This window comes from Podospora anserina, chromosome 6 (genome assembly GCF_000226545.1).
Source record: "Podospora anserina S mat+ genomic DNA chromosome 6, supercontig 2".
Classification (NCBI taxonomy): domain Eukaryota; kingdom Fungi; phylum Ascomycota; class Sordariomycetes; order Sordariales; family Podosporaceae; genus Podospora; species Podospora anserina.
The window spans coordinates 629,533-652,831 of NW_001914857.1; the positions used below are offsets into that span (position 1 = coordinate 629,533).

A 23,299-nucleotide genomic window follows, 5' to 3' on the forward strand; every position below is an offset into this window, starting at 1 on the left:
AAAGGGGGGGTCGGAAGGTGTGGGTTAGTGACGTTGTGGTATCTCCGAAGATCTCTCCATCTCTTGAGAGGATAACTATGATGATAGGTATAGGATAGGGGAATGACGCTGTAGAGTGGAATGAATGCACGACACATGAGGTATGGCGGGCGGGGTCGGTCCCTTTACCGGTTCTAGATGCCCCCCCAAAATCTACCTAGCTTCAACAGATGTAACCTGGGATTGTATGTATCTGGTACTTTTGAGCAACAATGATGATGATGCCCTCACTTACACTAACAGACATCTCCACAATGGGTCTTGGGTGATGATGTCTGCATTCACGAGAATCCAAATTCAGTAGAATCGGAGGTTCATTCTCCCCAAACAACTTGCAACGAAATGCTCCAACCATTCATCACAACCCCCACCCATCTTGTTGCTGTGCAAACCCAACCCCCCCCCCCCGGCGCGCGATCCGTGATATCAGCCCAGGGCAGCAACGAATCGAGACCTCACCAACCCCACCTTACACTATCATCAGTAATAAACCATCCTCCCAGCAATAACTGCAAAGCCTCGCATCCCGAACCCGAGAAATCCTCATGTTGCATTTCCTTTGTTGACAAATTAACCCAAAATCATTCCCAATAAATTCCGCGGTTATCCGTCCCCTTCCACACCTCAATAATAACGAGGCTTAGGCCACCGCGCCAAGACATGTCAATTCATCGTTTTGAACAAACGCCCATGGTCACAGGAGCCAACCTCAACCCGCATTAGAATATTGAAACAGATGTAGATGCAGATGCAGATGCAGATGCAGATGCAGATTGCAGCTGTAGACCAGTTGTCAAGTCAGGCCATGATGGCCTGCCCTATCACGAAAGCCGGTGTCAAGCCCGAGAGGGTTATGTCGGGAAGAAATATGGAGTGGTGAGGTTACATTCTCTAGTATCAACAAACAGACCACAATCTTTAACTTTGTCCAGCTTGTCCAACAATCCAACCTAACTATGGGACCTCCAAGTTTGGGTCAACCACCACACCGGGCCTGGAACCAACAACACTGCCCCAACATCACCAGTAATTCCTATGCGAGTTGAGGAAGCGAGCCATCACCTGACACACATTACCTGCTGCCTGCCCCATTAAAGAAAACTCTCGTAAATTGTAGCTAACTTTTCTGTCTTTCTGACACATAACCAAAAACACGACACGCGGCCCATTACTCGCTTTTTTCTTACTCGATTTTTGACACACAGCCCAGCCCAGACCCCAACAAGAATAGAAACCCAGCCCGGCCATAGACACACTCGTCGAGTTGATCAACAGAGCCTCTATTCTTCCTCGTCCATGCATGGCTCACTCCGAGTCCCCCATCACAGCAGCCCTAGCATCGGCGTACAAGGGGGTGACTCCTGTCCAGAGTTGGAACTAGTGTGCATGTTAGCAATTGTGATGGTGTCAGAAGCAAAATAAAAACATACCTGATACCAACCCTGAGCAGCCAGCACCTCCAGCCCGGGAATCGTCTTCCACCCCGCATCCTCCGCCAGCTGCATCAGTGGCGTGTGGCGAGGCGTGTAAGCCATTTCCAGCAGCACCCGCGGCTCCTTCTCCGACTTGGCAGGGTGCCTCAGCGAAGCAACCAGCACCTCGCGCATGCTCTGGTCAATGGGCTTGTCGGCGGGGATGCTACTAATAACCACCGTCGGGAGGGCATCCGTCGCCGCTTTGACCTCCTCAGGCGTGGACAAGGTCTGGATGTTGTAGTCCTCAGGGAAGGAGTCGGCAATCGCCTTGACGCGATCCGGGCTGCGGGCGACAATGTGGATGGGCGAGTATCCAAGGTCGTGGAGGGCGTAGACGGCGGCGCGAGTAGTGCCGCCTGATCCGACCACCATGCCGGCGCCCGGGTTGGTCTTGGTGCGAGGGGCGATACCGGCTTGCCGGAGAGAAAAGACCATGCCCATCCAGTCGGTGTTATCTCCGCGGAGAATGGTCTTGTCACTGCCCTCTGGGGAGACGGGGATGACGGTGTTCACGGCTCCTATGGCGGTTGCGGCGTCTGATACCTCGTCCAGTAAAGGAATGATGTCGAGCTTGAGCGGGATGGTGACAGAGGCACCGCCAAAGTCGGCAGACCGGATGATGTCCTTGACATCAGCAGCGACGTCTGTCTCGAACAGTGAGTACTGATGAGGAAGGCCGGTCTGGGCAAACAGTCCATTGTGCAGCGCAGGAGAGCGCGAGGATGAGATGGGCTTTCCAAACAGATAGAAAGACTTTGGCTCAAGCTCGCCAACGAGAGACAATGCTTGCCTGATCTCCGCTGCCGAGAGCTGTCCAGGTGCCGCTTTAGATGGCAGAGCTGGGTGAGAGACCGGGGTCAAGAATCCGTTGAGCACCCTACTAAGCTTGCCCGCGGTGCCCATGTTCAAAGCGATGATGGGCTTCTTGTGCGCCTCCAGCATCCTCATCTTGAAGTTTGTCAGGTCGAAGTTGTCAGAAACCTCGCGGGCCATACCCACAAGCTTGATGACATCTCCGTACTGCAGAGCCTTGTTGTAGAAAGGAATCCACCCGCCATTCTTCCAAGACAGCTTGTTCTCGGGGTCGTGGTGAGACGCGATGATGTGGGTGAAGCCCTTTGTCTCGGTCACAGTCTGGAGGACATCCTCTGGCATGGTCATCTCCAAGTCGAGATACTCAACTCCTGTCCGAAGACCGATCTGGTAGAGCTCAAGCGCACGCTTGTAGTCATCATCGGGGAACTTACCCCCTTGGCTGATTGTACGGATTGTGTAGACGATAGGAATCTTTGCAGCAGACCGAAGAAGCGCGACTTGAGTTGCCACAAACTCTGGATTCAAGCTCTCCAGCAAGTCCACACGCAGCTCCACAGCATCGGACCCGACAACCACCTTGGGGATGATGTCGAGTGCCTTTGCCACATTAGGGACGGTCAGAGAGACAAAAAAGCTGTGCTTCTTGGCCAAGACATCCTCAAAGTGAGTAGAGCTGCCGCTGATGACTGACAAGAAGCGGCTAAAGTCTTCGGGCGCCTCTTCAGAGCCATTGTGATGCGGGCTGTGGTACTGGAAATTGCTGACCTCCTCGAACCATGGCTTGCGACGGTAGTAGACTTCACGGATGTTTTCCGAGTAGGCAGGGCGAGTCTTATCTCTCATCAAGTACTCCACAACCTGGTCAGTGTCCCGGTGAACCAGGAGAACAGAGCCGCCATTCTTTTGGTAGGAAATGAGCAGCTTGCGTGCCGCCTCTGTCTCAACGAGACCACCGCCACAAGAGAAGACGTGGCCCTTGGAGTTGTTCTTGATCATATCTTCAAGGAGCTCCAGCTCAGCCTTTCTGAACCCTTCCCATCCTCGCTCGCTGCGAATGATTTCTGGGATCGTAGCCTTTTCTCTCTTTTCGAGCTCCACGTCAAGATCGATCAATGGCCTCTTCAAGATATCCGACATCCAGCGGCCGGCAGTAGACTTGCCAGCACCACGCATCCCAACGATAAAGATGGACCGGTCGGTGCTGGGACGAGAAGACTTGGCAGTGCACTTTTTCGTAGGGTCTTCTTCGCCCTCGAGATGGACGTTGAACTTTTGAGACAGAATGTCCCACCAACCTGGCCAGGTCTTGGCAGTGCACTCACGCTCCAAGATGAGAACCTTGTGGGGAGCCAGGACGGAGAGAACACTGAAGCTCATGGCAACGCGATGGTCGTCATAGCAGTAGATGGGCTCGGGGTTCGCCAGCTCCTTGTAAGGCTTGCCGGTGACCTCAATACCATCCTCGAGCTCGGAGCAGTGCACGCCGAACTTTGCCAGCTCGTCCTTCATGGCCTTGATGCGGTTGCACTCCTTCACTCTTTGGTTGGCAATGCCAGTAATCTGTGTGGTTCCTGAAGCAACAGCAGCAAGGACAGAGGCTGTTAGGAAGGCATCTGTCATAGGTTCCATGTCTACGTGAGGAATGGCCTTGAGGGCTCCCACAGGGGGACCGGTGACAGTGGTGGAGGTGTCGGTCTGCTCGACCGTGCAGCCCATGGGGCGGAGGACGTCGACGGCAAAGCGAGCATCTCCCTGGAGCGATGTGCGGCCAATGTTGGGGATGGTGCAGGTCGTGCCAGTAATGGCAGCCACAGCCAAGGGGTACGTGGCCGAGCTAGCGTCGCTTTCCACGACGTACTCTTCGGGGTTCTTGTAAGAACCCTGGGGGATATGGTAGGTGTTGGGGTCCTCAGCATCGCGCTCGACCTTGACACCAAAGGAAGCCATCATGGCAATGGTCATGTCGATGTAGAACTGAGAGATGGGCTTGCCTCCAACCAGCTTGAGCACCACTGGCTGACGGGCGTAGGGAGCCGCCATCAGGATTGAAGAGACATACTGCGACGAGATGGTGGCAGCCAGCTCAATCACACCACCAGCGAAACCGCTAACAGCGTCCACCTGAACTGGCAAGCTGTTTTCCTTCTCCAGGTACTTGACAGCCACACCGTTGGACCGAAGGGCATCGACAAGCGGGCCGATTGGTCTGACCTTCATTCTAGCATTGCCAGTGAGGACAGTGGATGTGGTGGTGTCGGTGGGCGAGCAGAGGGCCACAACAGATGTGAGGAAGCGAGAGGCGGTGCCCGCATTGCCGAGATACAAAGGCTCGTTGCTGGCCAGCAGCTTTCCTCCTCTGCCCTTGACGACAAGGACCTCACCTGCCTCTTCCCACGTGTAAGTGGCACCTTGGAGCTGAGCAATGGCAGTCAACATGTAGTGCGTGTCATCGGAGTGGAGCAGACCCTTGATACGAGTTGTTCCCTCGCCCATAGCCGCGAGCACAAGAGCGCGGTTGGAGATACTCTTGGATCCTGGGGGAGTGACACTAACATTGAGACCCTTTGGCACGCCGGGAGTCACCCGGACGGATGGAGAGAGGACGATGCGAATAGCCCGATCTTCCACCACGGTAGCCTTGGGCTCGTACGTCTTGCCGATGGCCGACAGGAGCACGACCTTCTTTTTGCGGCCGTCGTTCTTCTTGTCGACACCCATCTTTTGCAAGAGAACATCGACAGGGCACTCCTTTCCAGCTGTCAGCTTGACGATGCGCTTGTCGTGAAGAGAGGTGGGCAACTCGTAGCTGGCGATGCACTTTGTCAAACGAGCGACAGCACCGGGAGGAAGGACACCAAGGAAACGGGCGAGCTCGGCCTCCCTGACCATTCCGATGGCGACGCACTCGCCATGCAACACCTGGGGAGTCAGGATAGCTTCATAGGCATGACCAATGGAGTGGCCAAAGTTGAGCAGGTTGCGCAACCCACCCTCTCTTTCATCAGCCGACACAACCTCGGCCTTGACACCGGCTGAGCCCAGAACAATGCGCTTCAAGATGTCACGAATAGGAGCCAAGCGAGCACCAGTCCCCGTGGGCTTGGAACGAATAGCTTCGAGAATGGCAGGGGCATTGTCTTCGAGGGCGGTGAACTCGGTCTCGTTCCAGATGGCAGCAGTCTTGATGACCTCGGCCATGCCATTGATGAACTCACGCACGGGGAGAGTCTCGAGGAAGGCAAGATCAATGTAGATGCGGCGTGGTTGCCAGAAGGCACCAACCAAGTTCTTCCCCATGGGGGTGTCAATGGCCGTCTTGCCGCCGATGGACGAGTCGACCATGGCGAGCAGTGTCGTAGGGACCTGCACGAAGCGTACACCACGCATGAAGGTGGCTGCCACGTATCCGATCATATCTCCAATAACGCCGCCACCAAGTGCGATGATGACGGTGTCACGGGTGCATTGGTGGGAGAGCATCCAGTCCTCGATCTCGGCCTTGGTCTCGCGGCCCTTGGAGTACTCGCCGGGAGGGATGGTGTAGGTGAGGAGGCGGGCATCTTGACCAGCAGCCCTCTCGAATACCTCTTGGAAGGCAGGGACGTAGGTGTCGTGGAGGTTTGTGTCGGTGATGAGGACGTAGGTGGACGAGGGGATGTTTTGGAGGAGGTCGTGAGTCACAAAGTCGAGCCAGATGCCATGGTCGACGATGATGTCGTCTTTGCCCAAAATCGAGATCCGCGTGGGACCCGACCCGGTAGAACTTGTCATTGTGCTCGATGGGTTGTTGGGGGCTGAATTGCGCCCGGCATGCGCGTGTAGTTGTGAAAGGACCGGCACAGCTTGGGGGAAAAGTTGAGGCTCTCGCAAACGGGTGGGCAGATCAGTTATGGTGGTGCTGTCCAGAGCCCAGCGGGAGCCAGGGGGAGCTTCCCAGCTGGTAGCGGGGAAAAAAACTTAAGCGGATCAACCCCTCCGATGACAGGACAGGGTAGCACCGAGTGGGCAGCCTCAACATTCGGATCGCGTTCCGATGATTCGGTTTCTCTTCAATATCAAAATCCGTGTACATGTGTACAAAGAGCACAGGAATCACGGTCAATGAAGCAACCCCCACGACGACGGGACAGCATCCGAGCCTCGGGACTGTCTTTACCCGACTGTACGGGCGAGCACAAAGCTGCCGTTTGGGCGGACGGGTTGAGGTCTCACACCGACCAAAATGCCCCTCCTTTTCTTCAAGACGTTGAGACACATGGCCAGCGAGCATGTCTCGAGGGGAATAAATAACCCGGAGAGCTATGGTGTCTCTTCCTTTCTTCTTGACGGGCTCAACAGTTTTGACTGAAACTATCCATACATAAACGAAGCTCATGTTTGTGATTCCATTGACAGCCCAGTCATTGGCCGTTGTCGGAGCTTGTCAAGGTGGGTCTTGTTGAATTGGCTGCTTGCGGAGAACCCTGGCCTTGAGGTTGATGACATTGCCTGCCGGGATGTTGAGACCCCACCTGAAAGCTAATTAATGGCAGACACATCCTGGACAAAATAACAAAAAGACAGTGACATGAAATCAGAGCGTTGAAGGATAGTTATTCAAAGGTCTGCAAGATACATTGAAGGCCGATATACGTATAATCTGAGGCCTATTCACCGCTATCTTTGAATGCCTCCTGACTGTCTTTTAGGGATAAGTCCTCGTTCCAAACCATGGCCGTCTCTGTTTTTTTGTCAACCATGTGAGATGGACAGATGTCAAACACCCTTGCGGCTCTGTGGCTCATACGATGACTACTCACAAATACTTTCTCAACTTCGGATCAATCCAACCTCAATATGAAGCCGAGGACGGAGAGCTATGAAGCCAGGTCACTCTTTCCCAATGTCTTCTTTTTCTGTTGCCTTCTTAGGCTCTCCTTGGCAGTTGCACTTGGCAGGTACAGGCATAAGGCATAGGGCGTCGCGACGCCTTCCCAATCAAATTTGTGCTCGGACTTACGCCCTTCTCAAGGCTCGCATGTATTCTTGTTGATTCTGTCGCTTCCTGTCCTCATGTCTGTCCTCATGCCATTTCGACATGCCCACCATGGCGGACCACAGTTTCAACCAGCATATAACAGGGTCCAGCCCGCCAGTCCTCGGAACAATGCCTCTCTCTATAGACATCATACACCACACTTTCACAAGACAAACTAGTTATCCCCACGACATCCATCTCGCAACATGGCCTCTCCAACCTCGGTCCTCTCCAAGACCTTGCAGAGCATCACCCGCAGCAAGATCCGCGAGTTGGAGTCCCGCCACAAGTCCTACGAAGCTCGCAAATCCGACTTGCTTGCCCAGGTCGACGCGGCCACTGAGGAGCAAGATCGACTGAGCCTTCTCCTGGACGCTTTCCGGGAACTGTACCCAGGGGCTCATGGAGATGTTTCACTTCACAACGTTGAGCGTTGGATCGCTCAGTCCCGTTACGATGCGTCCATTCCCGTTTCCAAGCTGATGAGCTTTGGCCGGGAGCTCCGAGAGAAGCTCGATCACCAGAGCAGAAGGTTGAACATGGCTCATCTGTACACGCGGCTCTTGACAGGTAAGCATACTTCTCTGCTTTTACCTCCTTTGTTTTGCGACATATGGTCTAACAAACAATCTAGAATGGATGGATCAACCGCCTGCAGTTTCATCCACTGCTGCGGCTGATGACGGGCTTGATGATTCCTTTGAACTTGTTGAGCGCCAGCGCCAGCGGCTGTCTGAACTTGTTGACAAGTTTGAATCGGTCGTTTTTAAGCCTCTGGAGACGAGTGATGCTGAGATCCGCAAATTCCTCGACCGTCTGTTCCCTGATGAGAAGAGTCTGAAAGCCTTGGAAGAGCTTCGCAAAACTGTCGCCATCGAAACTATGTCCTTCATGTCCCAGGCTTCACCGTTCAACCAGAAGTCTCTCACTACTTGCATCAATGGTCTCTTGACTGAGGATATTCTCAGCGATGAAAAGCAAGCCATCCTCCAGGACTTTCTGGGGAGTGATGTCGCCCTAGCCGAGATTGCCGACGTTTTGAACACGCGTTTCTCTGATATCAAGCAATGGCAGTGGGACGCCGGGAAGGACGGTATCCGCGTCATCCCTCGAGCGGGTTTGAATGGCAAGTATCGAGTGTGGGCCGACGACGATATCCTGCAAATGATTTTCGTCCAGTACATAGGTGTGAGACTCTGCAACATCATCAAGCCAGCCCTGAAGATTTTCATGTGGGCCGTACGCCAGAGGGATCTCGATACCAACACAGTCCCAACCGCAGCTGAGAGCGAGAGGCGCAGATATTACCTCAGTGAGTATCCGACTTCGCATAACGTCGAGGACATGCGCATGGAGGACTACATGGAGACCTTCTTTCTGTCGCAGCTGCCAAGCACCGAATCCGACATGAACCGTTATGACGACGACAGTGACGGGAGCGATGATGGCAGTGTTCAAGATCGCAACACATCTACGCCAAAGAAATCCAACATCAAGCAGCAGCTTTTGCGACGTTTGACAACAGAGTTGCTTATTCATCGACTCCGCGGCGTGACTCTTGAAAACCGCCATGAGGCCAGCAACCCTGTTGCGCTGGTTCAGACAGACTTGCAATGGTACGGAACAGGTCTCTCTCACACCACCATCTATTCCCTGATGCGATATATTGGTTTTGGTCAGGACTGGATCAGCTTTTTCAAGAAATACCTCGAAGCCCCGCTCAACCTTGACATGGCTTCCGACAACCGGCCCCAACTTGGGCCGCGCACTCGAAAGAGGGGTGTCCCCATGGCACACGCATCGGAGAAGTTGACTGGGGAGTTGGTGTTGTTCTTCATGGATATTGCAGTCAACCGCGAGACTGGGATTCTGCCATACCGCTTGCATGACGACATCTGGCTTCTGGGTGAGCCCACCAGAGCGGCCCAAGCCTGGGAGTGCATGCAATTGTTCGCCAAGGTCTTTGGTCTCGAGTTCAACAGGAGCAAAACTGGGTCTGTCTATCTCCCAGGCGCCAGCAACAGGGACACTAATGTTTCTGATATCTTGCCGGCCGGGCCAGTCACCATTGGCTTCTTGCAACTCGACCCAGAGACGGGACGATGGACCATCGACCAGAAGCTCGTCTTTGCGCATGTCGACCAGCTGAAGAAGCAGCTTGACGAGTGCAATAGTGTTCTCTCCTGGGTTCAAACCTGGAACAGCTGCATTGGTCGGTTTTTCAGCCACACGTTTGGCGAGCCTGCCTTCTGTTTTGGACGGGAACACATCAGTGAGGTGTTGGACACGTACACCAAGATGCTGGCGAGGCTTTTCCCTGCAGAGAACGGCGTGCAAGGCAGCGTGGTTGAGCACCTCAAGGCGATTCTCCGCGACCGTTTCGGCGTCTCGGATCTGCCTGATGCTTTCATATTTTTGCCTGAGCAACTTGGCGGCTTGGGGTTGAGAAACCCGTTTGTGAGCTTGTTCTTGATCCGCGACGGCATCACGAAGACTCCGGGTGAGATTCTCGACGAGTATATCGAGTGGGAGCACGCGTCATACCTGGAGCGAAAGAATGTGTTTGCGAAGGAAGACGACAAGTATCGCTATCGGCGTTTGGTGAATATCCTTTCCCCTGAAGAGATCTCGGAGACATCAGCGGTCAAGGAATCGGAGCAGGATGTTTTCTTCTCGTTTGAAGAGTTCTGCCGGTTTCGCGAGAGGACACAGACAAAGTATCGGTCTGTGTACGAGGAGCTTCAGACGGTTCCTCGCACAGAGGATATCCACTTGAGCGCCGACGTGAGCCGCAAGTTGAAGGCATTCCTTGCCGGTGTTGAGATTGACTCGGAGAAGAAGTGGTTCTTGCAGCTCTATGCAGAGGAGTTGCTGCGGGACTTTGGAAGCCTGACTTTGGTCGACAAGCAATTCCTGCCTGTCGGTGTGTTGGAACTGATGAGAGGCAAAAAGGTCACCTGGAAGATGGTGCTGTGATGGGGGACTCGGGGCGCTTTGTGTGGGAAACCATTATGAATTAAAACAGAAGGGTACTGTCGCTATGATGCATTCCAATACATATATCCACACGCCTGCGCTTCCTCATGAACCAAAAGGTCCGTTGTCTTTTAAAGCCCCAAAATTAACCATTGAAAAGCCAAAAACACTCGGGCCCCTTCGCGTCGTTACACCTTTCCATCGGCCGCGTCGCGCTCCTCGTGCGAGTCATAGCGCCCACGGAAGAGGTCGGCGGCAGCTGGGTGGACGAAACCTTGCCTATACCAGAGCTTGTGCCCGATCCAGAAGGCGGCAAACAAGATGAGACTGATGTAGGCGGCAAAAAAGTCGCTAGTCTTCCACTCGATGAACACGGCGAAGCCTTGGGTCAAGGCGACAAGGATGTTGAAAAAGAGACCGTACCACGCGGTGAACGGCTGGAACTTGGAGATGTAGGGCAGGTCGGAAACGGGAACGTTTTGGGCCTTGAGCGCACGTCTGAAGCCAATCAACGAGGCACATGTGCTTCCCCAGGTGGTAAGACCGGCGACACCGCTGATGTTGAGCAGCCAGTTGAAGGCCTCCTGACCTCCGGCGGGTGACAGGTTCAAAAATCCGAGCAGGCCGATGGCCGAGGTGACGGCCACGGCATAGATTGGAATACCATGCTTGTTGGTCTTGGTCAGGATCTTGGGAGCAAGACCCTCCTCGGCGAGCGCAAGAAGCACACGGCTGCCCGAGTAGACGTTGGAGTTGGCAGCTGACAGCACAGCCGTCAGCAGAACGGCGTTGATGATGTGCGGCAAGACGGGGACACCGGCAAGGTCAGCAGCAACCACAAGAGGCGAGGCCTTGGCGTTGGTCGACCCGTTGGCAGCCTGGTCCTTGAGGGTTGGGTCGTTGGATGGCACAATCATGCCGAGCAGAAAGATTGTGACGACAAACATGACCATGATACCCCAGAAGGTAGTCCGGATGGCGCTTGGAACCGTCTTCTTGGGGTTGCGAGCCTCACCGGCAGCCACGCCCACAAGCTCAGCGCCCTGGTACGCAAACGAGGCCTGAATCATGACTGCCCAAAAGCCGACGAATTTCCCGACACCACCCGACACCAAGTGCTCGACAAATGGACCTTGTTCCCTCCAGTGCTTGAATCCAATCACGCCCTGCTGTCCGGCACCGGCAGCGATGCAAATGGCGAAGATGATGAAGCCAAGAATAGTGATGACCTTCAAACTCGACAGCCACATTTCGAGCTCGCCATAGATGCCGACGGGGAGGTAGTTGACCAGCGTAAAGATGACGAAAAAAACAGCGATGAAAATGCCAATGTTTATATCCTCGTTCCAGTACTGAATAATCAAGCCCGATGCACTGAGAGAAAGAGCGTACGTGATAGCCCCTAGTTCAAACAATGTCAGCATTCACACCTCACCACACACCCAAATATCAACCCCCAGAAAACTTACAGCCAAACCAATACAACCACCCAACCGCAAAACCCAAACTCGGGTCAACAAACCTCGTCGCATACGTCGAAAAGGCACCTGCGGTAGGGATATACGTCGACAACTCGCCCAAGCTCACCATGACCGACCACAGCATGGTCCCAACAAACAGATAAGACAGCAGACACCCCAGCGGACCAGCCTTCAAAAGCGCCGTGCCGCTGCCCAGGAAGAAACCCGTCCCGATCGTACCGCCGATGGCGATAAAGTTGAGATGCCTCGCCGACAGGGTCCTCTGCAGCTCTCCCTGTTGATCCGATTCCGCATCACCGCCTGTCGGTCCCTTCTTCTCAACCGTCACACCTCCGTCCATGACTCCCGAGTCGGCCGGGGACGGCCATTCGTTTGCGTCCTTGACCATTATCGATCACCTATGTAGTTGTCGTCTCTTCCGTTGCTCCGGGGTTGGGTGGAGGGTGGTGGGTGGTGGGGGGCGGGCACACTCACCCGGCCGAATCGGACCGAGCTGATTTTTTTTTTGTGTGTGAAAGGGACTTGCGAAAAAGTCACAGGCCCTTTCTAACAACCACACAAAACAAATGGTCGGCGCCAAAGAGAACGCGGGGATGGGAGGGATCGAAGCGGCACAACAAGCGGGAAAGGGATTGGGAAATCCAAAAAGAAAGAATGGACGTGTTGTGAGAAAAAATGTGTTCTCGATCGGCCCCGGGTGGATACACCTTTCCCCGAGGGATGGGTGACTCCTTGTTCGGGGATTCTTGGGATTCGTGAGTGGTTGATTGGGTATTTGTGGAGAGAGAGAACTGGAGAATCTCGCTGAAAAGCCGGGGAACCCTCTTTTTTCTCTCTCGGTCAAAGATCTCCGGGTTTCGGGATGTAAAGTCTCGGGGTGTGGTTTATACACGAATGGATAAGGTAGGGTAATAAAATAAAAAAGAATGAAAGGCAAGACACCAAAGAAAAGTATGCAACTCTAATGACTACTGCAATGGGGATGCAGTAGTTGGTCTTAGAGCCTTTTCTCTGAGCTTGTTTGGTCGGTTATTACACCCCGCAGAGAAGGAAGGAAGGAAGGAAGGTGGTGATGGTGGTGGTGGGTTGGGAAGGCGGGGGGCGTCAAGCCAAGGATATAAACCTTTTTCTTTTCTCTCTTCTCACTTTCAGCCAAAAACCCTGTTGATGAAAATATCGGCGTTTGTCTCTTCCGTATGGCTTGGTGGGTGGGTTGGTGGTGAAGCAAAGCGAGAATGCGGAATATGCCGAGCGTTGTTGACAATGCAAATTGTTTGTCTCTTTTCAGGGGATGACCCAAATTCAGGGGTTGGGCTGGGAGAATGTCAATAATCAACAATGGATGTGATGCACCAACACAGCAACGATGGGAAGATGGGAGTTGAAACAAAAAAAATCCGGGGATGGAATGAGCTTAAGTTCTGGGGTATATAAACTTTTGGAATTCACAGATTTAGGGTGCAAAAGCAAAGGAAAGCATGACCCGAAGAGTATTCAACGGTCGCGACCGGCCGTTGTTGGCGAGTGAAAGAGCCAAAGACTCGGCTGTTGAGTGACGTTTTGAACCACTTTGGGCCTGCCATCCTGCTAGACTGGAAAGACTGACCGAGGTTTGAAAAAAAAAAGTCTGCAGAAAAAAAAAAAAAAAAAACCGGTTGTCGATCACCACCAGTGCGCTGACATATGACTACCACCCGCAAGGGAAAACATCACCACGTTCCCACATTTTTTTCTTCGTTTCTTGTTGGCTCCAGAGCTTCTCTTCCCGAACACCGAACCCATCCTTCTACAGTATCTACTGCAATTACTAGCGGGAAATGTACATACTCCGGTACATATGCCCGCATACCGCATTGCATTGCATAAGCCCTCCTCGCCTGTTCCGGGGATAGAGTCCAGACCCTCTTTGCTTCATCCCTCATTATTTTCCCCCTTCCCACATTTGTAGGCTTTTCCCAGCAAATACCTCCCCTAAAAGATATCCAAGAACCACACTGCCCTCCACCAAATGATATCTTCCCACGTTACTCACCATCCCAGTCTCCCACACACAACCCTGCCCATTTTCCCACCCCCACAACCCTCCCCATCTTCACACACACGCACATAAATAACCCTCCCACCCTCCCCAGATCCAGCATCTGAGGTACCCGAGCATCGCCACTGCCAAGCCTTTCCTCAGTGGCGCAACCAAAAGAAAAGCACGCAACCGCCCGGAATCACAGCGATCCCTTGCTCACACCAACCAAAAAAGAAAAAACTTTCTTCTCCCGCTTCCACTGCCGAACAAACCCCACTCACCTTATTCTCTCTCATCTCTTTATCTCCGTGATCAAACCCCCGGTGTCCTCCGGCTCGGCGGATGCGAACAAACTCGACCCCCCTGCTAAACCCATGCTATGTTCTTGGCAGGTAGTTGCAAGGTGAACAGGGGGGTTTACTTTTGCTCGCAACCGCAGTACCGTAATATCCTCTGGGCCCATCACCAGATGGAACCACACCACGGATGCATTGAATGAATGTGTCACCCGTCCCAGGTCTGTCCCGGGCACCCGGGTTACCTACAAGCTTTCACCTCGTACCAAATCTTGTCAAAGACCCAGCAGCTTCGAATTCATATCAAACCACAACATCGATATTTACTATCAAAACTAACCCTCCACTCAAAAAAGAAACAAAAACCCATTCCCGTGAATCCATAATCAGCAAGAACATTTAAATATATATATTACCCACCACAAGCCGTCTTCTACTTCGCCTTCATCTTCTTTGCCAGACAAGACAAGACAGACAGACAGACAGACAGGCCTGCTAACTATTAAAAATAAAGTTTTTTTCCTTCCATCCCTACAACTATCTCTCTCTCTCTCTCTTTCTCTCTCTCTTTGAACCAAAGCCCTCCGTCCTCTCTCTCTCTTTGGAACTCGCATACACGGCACAAAACGCCAGCGCGTACACTCGACACGTATATTTAGGTGCCCTTGGCAATGCCGTAGGGTAGCAAGCAAACAGACATCCCAACAAAACCCATTGTTTTCGCCTATCCGCCAAAAGAAAGAAATCCCTACAACAGACGCATGTTTATGCTTCTCCAGGGCCGTGGCCAAGAGAGCGAGAAATATATGACCTCTAGAGATGCAAGCAAGAGAGACTCCAGGTCGCCTTCCCAGTCGTAATGCAAATGCCCCGTCAAACTATTATGCAGTTTCGTGGCGGTTGGTATCATAAAAGGACAAATTCAAGGGATTTGCTTGTCGCTCTTCTCCATGTGCGCAGTCTGCTTCTCGTCGCTGGCGGAACTGGAGGGCACCATGTCCTCGGACCACTTGGCGCTGGTGATGGGGTTGACGTGGAGCATGTACATGGTGTCAATCTCCTCCAAGCTGCGGTCCTTGCTCTCCACCAAGAAGAAGAAGACGATGAGGACAAGGGCAGCGCAGCAGCCGGCGAAGACGAGACCGTACAGGTAGCCGATCGAGTCGGTGATGAAGCGGGTGAAGAAGCTCATCAAAAAGTTCCAGAGCCAGTTGCTGGCAGTGGCAATGGCCATGGCAGGAGCGCGGTACTTGGCAGGGTAGAGCTCGGCCGTGACGACCCAGACAAGAGGACCCCAGGTGGTGGCGAAGGCGGCGATGAACAGGCAAGAGAACACGATGAGGACGTTGCCGGCCGTGGGCGTGTTGGCTGGGTTGACGGGGTCAAGCTTGAAGCGACCAACAAACGAGTAGACGAAGAAGCACACCATCATCCAGAGGGCGCCACCCATGAGAGCATTTCTTCTTCCACACTTCTTGACAATGTAGAGACCGCCAAAGGTGCAACCAACGTTGACGGAACCGAGAATGATCTGGGTAACGTAGCTGTCGCTAAGACCGGTGGCACGGAAGATGGTGGTACCGTAGTAGAAGAAGAAGTTGGCACCCGTCAGTTGTTGACCAGCCTAACTCAAAGTTAGTTCAAGTTGCATCCGGGTGGGGGACAGGGGTTAGTTACCTGGAGAGTTATACCAAGAAGGGTACGGTAGAGCATGCGGGGACCAGTGAAGATCTCGTACCAGCTCGTCTGGGCGCCGGCTCTCTCCTCATCAAGCTTGGCCTTGATCTCATCGATTTGTTGGTTGACAGAGGCGGCCCTCTCATCGAGGCCAGCAAGACGAGCGATACTCCTGCGCGCCTCCTCTTCGCGGCCTACGCGGTAGGCGAAGCGGGGGGACTCGGGAAGGAAGAGGATACCAACACCGAGGATGAGCGACCAAAGGAACGACAGACCGTTGGGAATGCGCCACGAGCCAGAGTTGGACATGGTGTGGGTGCCATAGTTGATCATCTCAGCAACCCAGATGCCGAGGGTGATGAAGAGTTGGTAGCACGAGATAAGAACACCTCTGATCTTGGCAGGGGCCGACTCGGACTGGTACATGGGTACCGCAACCGAGAGGGCACCAATACCAAAACCAGTGACGAGGCGACCGACAGCGAATTGAGCCCATGAGCTCGACGAAGAGATTTCAATGATGTTTCCAACGCAGCAGAAGACGGCAGTGACCGAGATGGCCATGCGGCGACCCAAGGTATCGGCGATGCGGCCGGCAATGAGCGAACCAAACAAGCAGCCGGCCGGTAATAGGCCGACTATGGCACCTTGTCTGGGAGCGCTGAAGTCGTATTTGCCAGTGAGGACGTTGAATTCACCAAAGCGTCTGCCGTAGTCTTCCATATCGAAAAAGCCCGAGATTTGACCGCTAACAAGGAAGCAGGTGGAGTCAGCTTGTGTCACCATATGGAGCCGCCGAGCTGTCAAAAAAAGCAGGGCGCGGGATGGCGTGGGATGAAACAATCTCACTCACCTCACATAGCCAAACATAAAACCACCAATACTGGCAACAGCGCCTAGTAGGATGGCAAGGCCGGTGATGCGCTGCTCGGCAGCCAGAGAAGCGGCCGAGACGTTGGCCGGGGTGCCAGACTTGGGCGAATGCTCATCGTCCGTCGTCTCGTGGAGCGATCTTGGTCCCGCCATGGTGGTGACGTTGTCAGTGGTTAAAAATTGAAGGGCCAGACAGGCTACCTCATGAAGTATGTGCGGGAGATGGTGAGAAAGAAGACAAGAAGCAGGAGGAAGATCCGGGGAAGCGTAGAAGCGATATTTATTGCGCTCTTTTCTGCACGCTTCTCTGTGGGAAGCGGAGAAAGATCAGGGGCAGCAGGCTGGAAGGTCTGGAGTTCGTGGAGTCCCCAGAGTTCTGGTTGGGATTGAAGTTGACCTTTTTTTTCCGATCAGGTGGTGTCAATCCCGCGGGAAGGTACACTTTGGGGCGCCGGTAAGCAGAAATGAACCCGGCCTGAGTGGTGCTGGTGTGGTTCTGGTGCGGTGGGCAGGCGCAACTTGGTTGTGGATGCTTCCAGGAACAATGCGGCCGAGAGTGGATTGCGGTAAGATCGGTAGTTGGGAGGGTGGCTTGGGTTTGGTTGAGGAAGGAGCAGCACCGCTTCCTTTTGGTTTGGTTCGCGTCGGGAGAGACGGGCGCTGAACGGGCGGAATGCGAGAAGCATCTGTCGGTGTCCTGTGATGCGATGCGGCTAAACCACTAGGGGTTGCCACTGTTAGAAATGGGCGCCGACGTCGTGGCGGCCAGAGACGGCCGCCGCTCTTGTTTTGTCGTCATTCCCGCGCCCTGATAATGACGTTCCTAGCTCGAGTCGGTTTGCGGGTCTTCCGGAGCTGGTGCTGCTGGTGCAACTTGGTCACCGGTGGACCAGGGAAAACCAAGCTGGAACTGACGAGAGGCAAGGCTGAAGAACCTGGTGATTGACTGATATCTCCGTCGTCGGCTCTTGGCCCTGCGGTGGTTTGTGTTGTTTCCGTCGGCCTGGTCGGAGTTGCCTAATCGGGAGCCTGCTTCGATGCTGTGATAAAAGTTGTGCCCCTATTTCCACCCTCTTCCCACCTTCTTGTCCGACCTCCATCCTTGCTCAGAGCTCCCGTCCAGCATCTCGATAGGCCGTCGAGCTCGGTGTCTCTCTCGGTGCCAAGACCAGGTTGTCCCCAGCACATGATGTCAGGTCCGGTTTGCTGTCCCACAATTGATGGTCGACGCCACGAGCAATTGACTCGCCGTGGCTTGTCCGCCCGCTGGCTCTGCAACACGGCCACAAAGTCAAAACTGTGGTACCCAGTTTCCCCCCATCTGTCCATCCACATCCAATTTCCCTCGGCGGCTGACTGTTGCACTTGCGAAAGGAAGCAGCAGCATCATGAGACGAGGGAGGGCGACCTGTGTTCAGCATCTTTCACCACGAGACAAAGTCGCATGAGGTAGACGCCTTGCCATGGAATAACATGCGCAAGGTCTGGGTGCATCACTTGATGACACGGCGCAAATTGCCTCCGCGTTCTGATGCCAAGTGGCCCCCTCCTGTTCCCCCACGAGATGCAGTCTCGAGGGAACACCGTTTGCCCCTAACACTGCCGTGTCGACGGACCTTCTTTTTCGTCCATGCGTACCACCCCTTCCTCCAAAGCCGTCGACCGACAGCGCTTGCCTCTGGTCTCGACGACGGGCCATCCCGAGCCGTCTCGTTCGAGTCGAGCTTCCAACCATCCCACCACACACGGGCAACCAACCCATTCACAGACATCAGGAGATGAGAGTAAAGAAAATGCCAAGGAAATGCCCGGATATCGGATGTCGTCAATGGCTATCGGGCCGGCTCCGAGCCGCCACTCCGGACCTTCCGGGCCATGCCATGGCGATGACGATAACAGATGTCTCGCTGGAGGCGGCTCTCTTTCGAGTGGTTTCCCAGCCCCATAACCCCAAAACCCCTTGTGGCTCACTTGAACCAGGAACCAAAGTTCCCAAAGCCACCGATACGTACGTACACGCCGTTTGCGCTCAACGATCTCCCATCCGCCGCCGTCCACGGTCGGCGTCTCGTAACGCAATGCACCGCCCAAGTGGAGCTCGAGAATCCGTGTTGGAGTCTCCGACACTTTTTGTTGGCCCGATTGGTACGAGCTGCCGCTGACGTCGGTGTGCGCATGCTGTTGCCGAAGAAAAACCAACATCAAGTCGTCCATCCGTCGTCTCGAAAAGTCGAAAGGAAGTGCAGGAATTTGTTTTCCTGTCAAAGAAGCGCGCGTCAGGGGACCCCCTATATCAAATAATTCCTCAGCCTCGTGCCCTATGATGCCGCCGAGACTGCGCGTGCCCAGCCTACCATACCCGAGGTCTTCCTGATTCAGCCGTTTCAGGCAAAATCCAACGATCCACTATCCAATCATTTGAGAGGAATGCCAATTCAACATTACCGAACCTGGACCAACGCCCCTTGACTTGAGATGTTGTGTTCCCTCGACGCGAGGGTGACGCCAGTTAAAATGGGAAACGCGAGTGGCAGGGCCTCGAGACGCGTTTTTGGCCGATGAGTGATGCTGTTGGCGATGACCATATATAAGTCTGGCGAACAATCATAGGGGTCTTTGTTTCTTTCCTTCTCTTTTCTCTTGTTTTGAATTCTCTTTTTCTGCCATTTTCTCTTGTATTTTTTATTCTCTTTTCTCTTTCTTTCTTTCTTTCTTTCTTTACGACGGTGGTGGCGGGCTGCTGGCGGAGGTTGATGATGGAGGCAGTGCCCTCTTGTTCGATATCGCCTGTACGGGGAACGGTCTGCATCGTGTTCGATTCGGCTCGGGCCGACTGTCGTCATTGGTTTTGGAAGCGGCCCGCTGGGTATGGTGTCGGGAGAGCAAGTGCTCGATCTGGCCATTTGTCATCGGGTTGCTGGGAAGCATGTGGACGACCTCGCGGCATCGAGTGCATGACGACTTGGGTCAAGTGCTCATTTTGGCTGAGAGGTGGGGATCACGGAGGGACAGAGGAGCACAATGCGGATTGTGCGTCAGCTGTCTAGGCTTGTTGGAGGAAGGGTGTCGGCGCAGTCATCGCGGACAAGGACGATGACGGGATTCTGCGCCTGGGAATCATCGGGTTTCAAACGCATGGCCTTCCCAGTTCTCCGGATCGTTTGCACCTCGTGGCCCGATACCGGATAGTTATCAATCAAAACGAGGCAAGCGGTACTTGAAGAAGCAGGAGCGTTGTGGATTGCGGGCGGGAGACATGCCCACGTGCTCACATTGTTGGCTCTGCCGCGGCTGCATCGCTGAGATGATGAGATGTCACGGTGTGGTGGAAAGATCGAGTCGGGGGTTGAAGGGGTTTTGGTCAGGCACGGAAGCCCGCTTGATGTAAGTGTGTGCAACAGCCAGATGGATGTTTGTCCCGGCAAGGTCGGATAGCTGCTTGAACCGGTCATCCGACCTTGGTTCCGAGTCATCTCGGCTTCGGGGACGGCTCCGCTTATTCGGGTAGCACGCAATCGCTGGCAGTGTCCAAGAGTGGTTCTTTTCTTTGGCTGACATCTTCTTTTTTGTCTTTTGCGGTGTTCTGGTGGTGATTTGTTGGCTTGTCTTGGACATACAGACAAGGCCGTTTTGATTGGCATGGGGCTTTGTTCCTGGTGCACAGCATCTTGCGTGATTGGCGTCTGTAACTGCCACTGCCCCCGGATGCCTCCGGCCGCATATATCGGTCAAATTGACGGCAATGGCTAGCTCTGTTCATTCTGTTTATGATGTTCCAGCATCTGTTTCTCTCCATCATACAAATCCACTAGCCCTCCCGTCCCCCAGTCCACCTCAAGCCCGCAAAGGCCTTGCATATCTGGCCATCCCCTCTTCTTTCCAGCGGTGCGCGTCATTTGCCTCAGCTCTGCCAGTCACCCTAGCATTCAAGGCACAATTCGACTGCGTGGTGACATAGATCCCCCAGCTGGTGGTACATTGCTGGCAGTCGGAGGCTGTGGGGCAGATGGACGTTGTCGTTGGTGCCACTGAGGCTCTTGTGCACCCGCAGGGGACGATTACCGGGACTTTGTTTGTTGTCAGCGGGAAGAAATCCATCCTCGATATAAGGGAACTTACAATCGGCATTGCAACGGATACTAGTGGCGCAGGTCACCGCACAGCCTGATGTCTTATACCAGGTTGCTGTCGGGCGGTAGGTGCATGATGCCGGGAGAAGTCCTCCTGGGTCTGGGGTGGGTGTTGGCCAGGTTGGGAGGGTGGGGAGAGTTCTTGTTGGTATTTGGGCGAGGGTTTGGTGGCTGGGTGTGGTTGTATTATCTCAGTATGGTTCACTTGGTATGGGAAAGGAGAGTTGCCTACGCTAGAAGGGTAAGGGCTGCTAGGATGAGGGTTACGAGATACATGGTTGTGTTTCGAAGTCCTTGTTCGGGTGTTATTCAAGGGGAGGGTCGCTGCTGGCTGAAAATTGTGACGTGGTTGTGGTGATCACAGCCCTATATAGAGTGACAGTGACAATCATGGGAACGGCAAGTAGTCAGTCAGTCATGCCATCAGGCTCTGGAAGACATACCCGACTTATAACCCGATCCAGCTCCGCCAAGTGCTTTATCTCGATTGCGGGGAAAGGCCATATGTACCACGCGGGTTGGGTTATTTGCTCTAGTCAGGTATTGGCTTCCGCCATTCGGCTAAGACGTAGGGACGAGTAATCAAGTTGTTTTTTTGCGAATTGTGACTTCCGCCTGCCAATATGGATCTTCGGCGTCGATATTCCCCCCCTTATAGGTCAACCTATATGTGCTATCATCCAATTACCCGGTACCCCAGTTTTGACATTGGCCGGGGTCCTTTCCTTTGTTCCTTGGTGAAGATTCTGTACGGAGGGTAAGTCTCCAGAATTTTCCGTCGATAGAAGACCAGTAGACGGCACGCGGGTAGTTCGTCTCGGTAGTCGAGCAGGCCAAGGGACTTATTGGCGCGCATCAGTCGTATCCGAGATGGATCCGGGTCATGTACATCCCGCGCTGTGGATCTTGAGCCGCCGATGTGGGTGGCTCTATGGCGATGCGTTGATGGAGGCCCTGCATGAGTTGAGCAAGGACTGAGTGATCAACGTGGCACTGCGCAAGTTTGATGGCGGGTAGTTTGGCGGCGAATGGTCCATGGATGCCGCCATGATTCCGACATTGTCATGGGATCGAACGACTGTGAGATACACCATCAATCCTGGATGAGTCAACTGCGAGTGTTCACCAGCTGTTCATATCTCGTGCTGGGATCGTCCTGGATAGTCGTGGGGTTGATCGTGGGTAGGTGGTTGAGCACCTAGTCCGGGCCGGAGCACCGAGGCAGCAGGTAGCAATGAGGAATGCTGACATTCAAGTCGACCTTTGGATCACCCAGGTATCTGAGAGTAAAGGAGTAACCAGGTCAAATGGCTCATCGGTCAACCGCGACAGAACGTGGATTCCTTTAAACCCGAGATCGGGTTGCTCCGATCTCTCGGAAACAAACCCCCCACCCAATGACACCTGTGGTGGAACTCCTCAGGCAGAGGGTTCGATTCCTTTTGCTTGATCATTTTTTGGACTTCTGAGTAATTGTGCAGTCCATCATCTACACAGTCGTTCCACCATCCATGCCCTCGATTTCGACGACCACAACACCTCACTGCAGTTGTCACCCAGAACTGGCCCCATACGTGACCAAAGGATAGACTTGTACTATATTAAATTACTTTTGGGAGGTTTGTGGCGATTGATAGAGATAAGCCAAAACGTTCGTGTTGGGTATGAAGACGTCTAGTGTATCTGCGGTTGTGGACAGCTCGGGGGTCAGCATGATCAATCGTGTAGATGAGGGTCGATTCGATGACCAAAAAATTCTCATGTCTCGGTAATCCTACTCGATTTGCGTTGATTTTACATAATTTCTGCCAGTGTGCATTGAATCACTTCACGGTTGAGGATGGTTGCCGTGTCGAGCAACCCCATGAATAACGATGAAATCCCAAAACCACGCAACACTACGGTAAAAACGTAGCCTTTTTCTGATGGAAGGTGATAAAATATGTCATTTAGGTTACAGCCATATGATTTCCACTCAAGGATCGTGCATGTACATTCCATGATGTCCAGAACTATTCGTTGGTAACTGGATTCGATGTTTTCCAAATCATGAAAAGAAAAGAAAAATAAAAGTTTATCGATTTGAATAAAGATAGCACAGGAAGTTCCCCTCACTTCCAGACATCTAATGAAAGTAATTTTAGCCATGTAACTTCAGATTGCGCCCTGTGGTGGTGAAATTATGTTACCTGGTCCAAGTCTGAGACCATGAAAATGTGGCAGGCAACATCGTAGACAACCACGCTGAGTAATTTATGGCTGAAAAACATGATAGAGGGTGAAGTAAAACTAGACATGAATTATTCTGCAGCAGAGCGATCGTAACAAAAGAAAAGTCAACTGCATCACATATATGACTATGAACTCAAAACCTAGCACCAAGTCAATTTCATACACTACAAGACAAAAATCAAACCAACCCAGTATTACTCTAACCATAATACACTCTCCACTCTAAGCTCAGCTCAAGAACTCGAACAATAAGCTCAAGCCAATGTG

At 53.3% G+C, this 23,299-nt stretch overlaps 5 protein-coding genes across 5 annotated transcripts, besides 2 other annotated features; 1 reads left to right on the forward strand and 4 right to left on the reverse strand.

The window, feature by feature from the left end:
• Positions 1-1,344: 1,344 nt before the first annotated feature.
• On the reverse strand, positions 1,345-6,101 carry PODANS_6_5280 (uncharacterized protein; the record flags this gene model as incomplete). Its single annotated transcript, XM_001909989.1, has 2 exons — positions 1,345-1,416; positions 1,470-6,101. The coding sequence occupies 2 exons, from the start codon at positions 6,099-6,101 to the stop codon at positions 1,345-1,347; spliced, it is 4,704 nt and encodes a 1,567-aa protein (XP_001910024.1).
• Positions 6,102-6,703: 602 nt separating this feature from the next.
• Positions 6,704-6,758: a sequence feature (Short protein (PODANS_6_5290, CAP71159.1) was converted to a misc_feature.).
• A 104-nt stretch (positions 6,759-6,862) lies between these two features.
• Positions 6,863-6,882: a sequence feature (Short protein (PODANS_6_5290, CAP71159.1) was converted to a misc_feature.).
• A 671-nt stretch (positions 6,883-7,553) lies between these two features.
• Positions 7,554-10,323, forward strand: PODANS_6_5300 (uncharacterized protein; the record flags this gene model as incomplete). The annotated part of the gene is made up of 2 exons (XM_001909991.1): positions 7,554-7,917; positions 7,982-10,323. The coding sequence occupies 2 exons, from the start codon at positions 7,554-7,556 to the stop codon at positions 10,321-10,323; spliced, it is 2,706 nt and encodes a 901-aa protein (XP_001910026.1).
• A 188-nt stretch (positions 10,324-10,511) lies between these two features.
• PODANS_6_5310 (uncharacterized protein) lies at positions 10,512-12,192 on the reverse strand (the record flags this gene model as incomplete). Its single annotated transcript, XM_001909992.1, has 2 exons — positions 10,512-11,725; positions 11,793-12,192. 2 exons carry the CDS (start codon positions 12,190-12,192, stop codon positions 10,512-10,514), a joined length of 1,614 nt encoding a protein of 537 aa, XP_001910027.1.
• Positions 12,193-15,042: 2,850 nt separating this feature from the next.
• PODANS_6_5320 (uncharacterized protein) lies at positions 15,043-16,823 on the reverse strand (the record flags this gene model as incomplete). Its single annotated transcript, XM_001909993.1, has 3 exons — positions 15,043-15,744; positions 15,798-16,545; positions 16,651-16,823. 3 exons carry the CDS (start codon positions 16,821-16,823, stop codon positions 15,043-15,045), a joined length of 1,623 nt encoding a protein of 540 aa, XP_001910028.1.
• Positions 16,824-20,504: 3,681 nt separating this feature from the next.
• Positions 20,505-20,798, reverse strand: PODANS_6_5330 (uncharacterized protein; the record flags this gene model as incomplete). Its single annotated transcript, XM_001909994.1, has 1 exon — positions 20,505-20,798. The coding sequence occupies one exon, from the start codon at positions 20,796-20,798 to the stop codon at positions 20,505-20,507; it is 294 nt and encodes a 97-aa protein (XP_001910029.1).
• Positions 20,799-23,299: the final 2,501 nt, after the last annotated feature.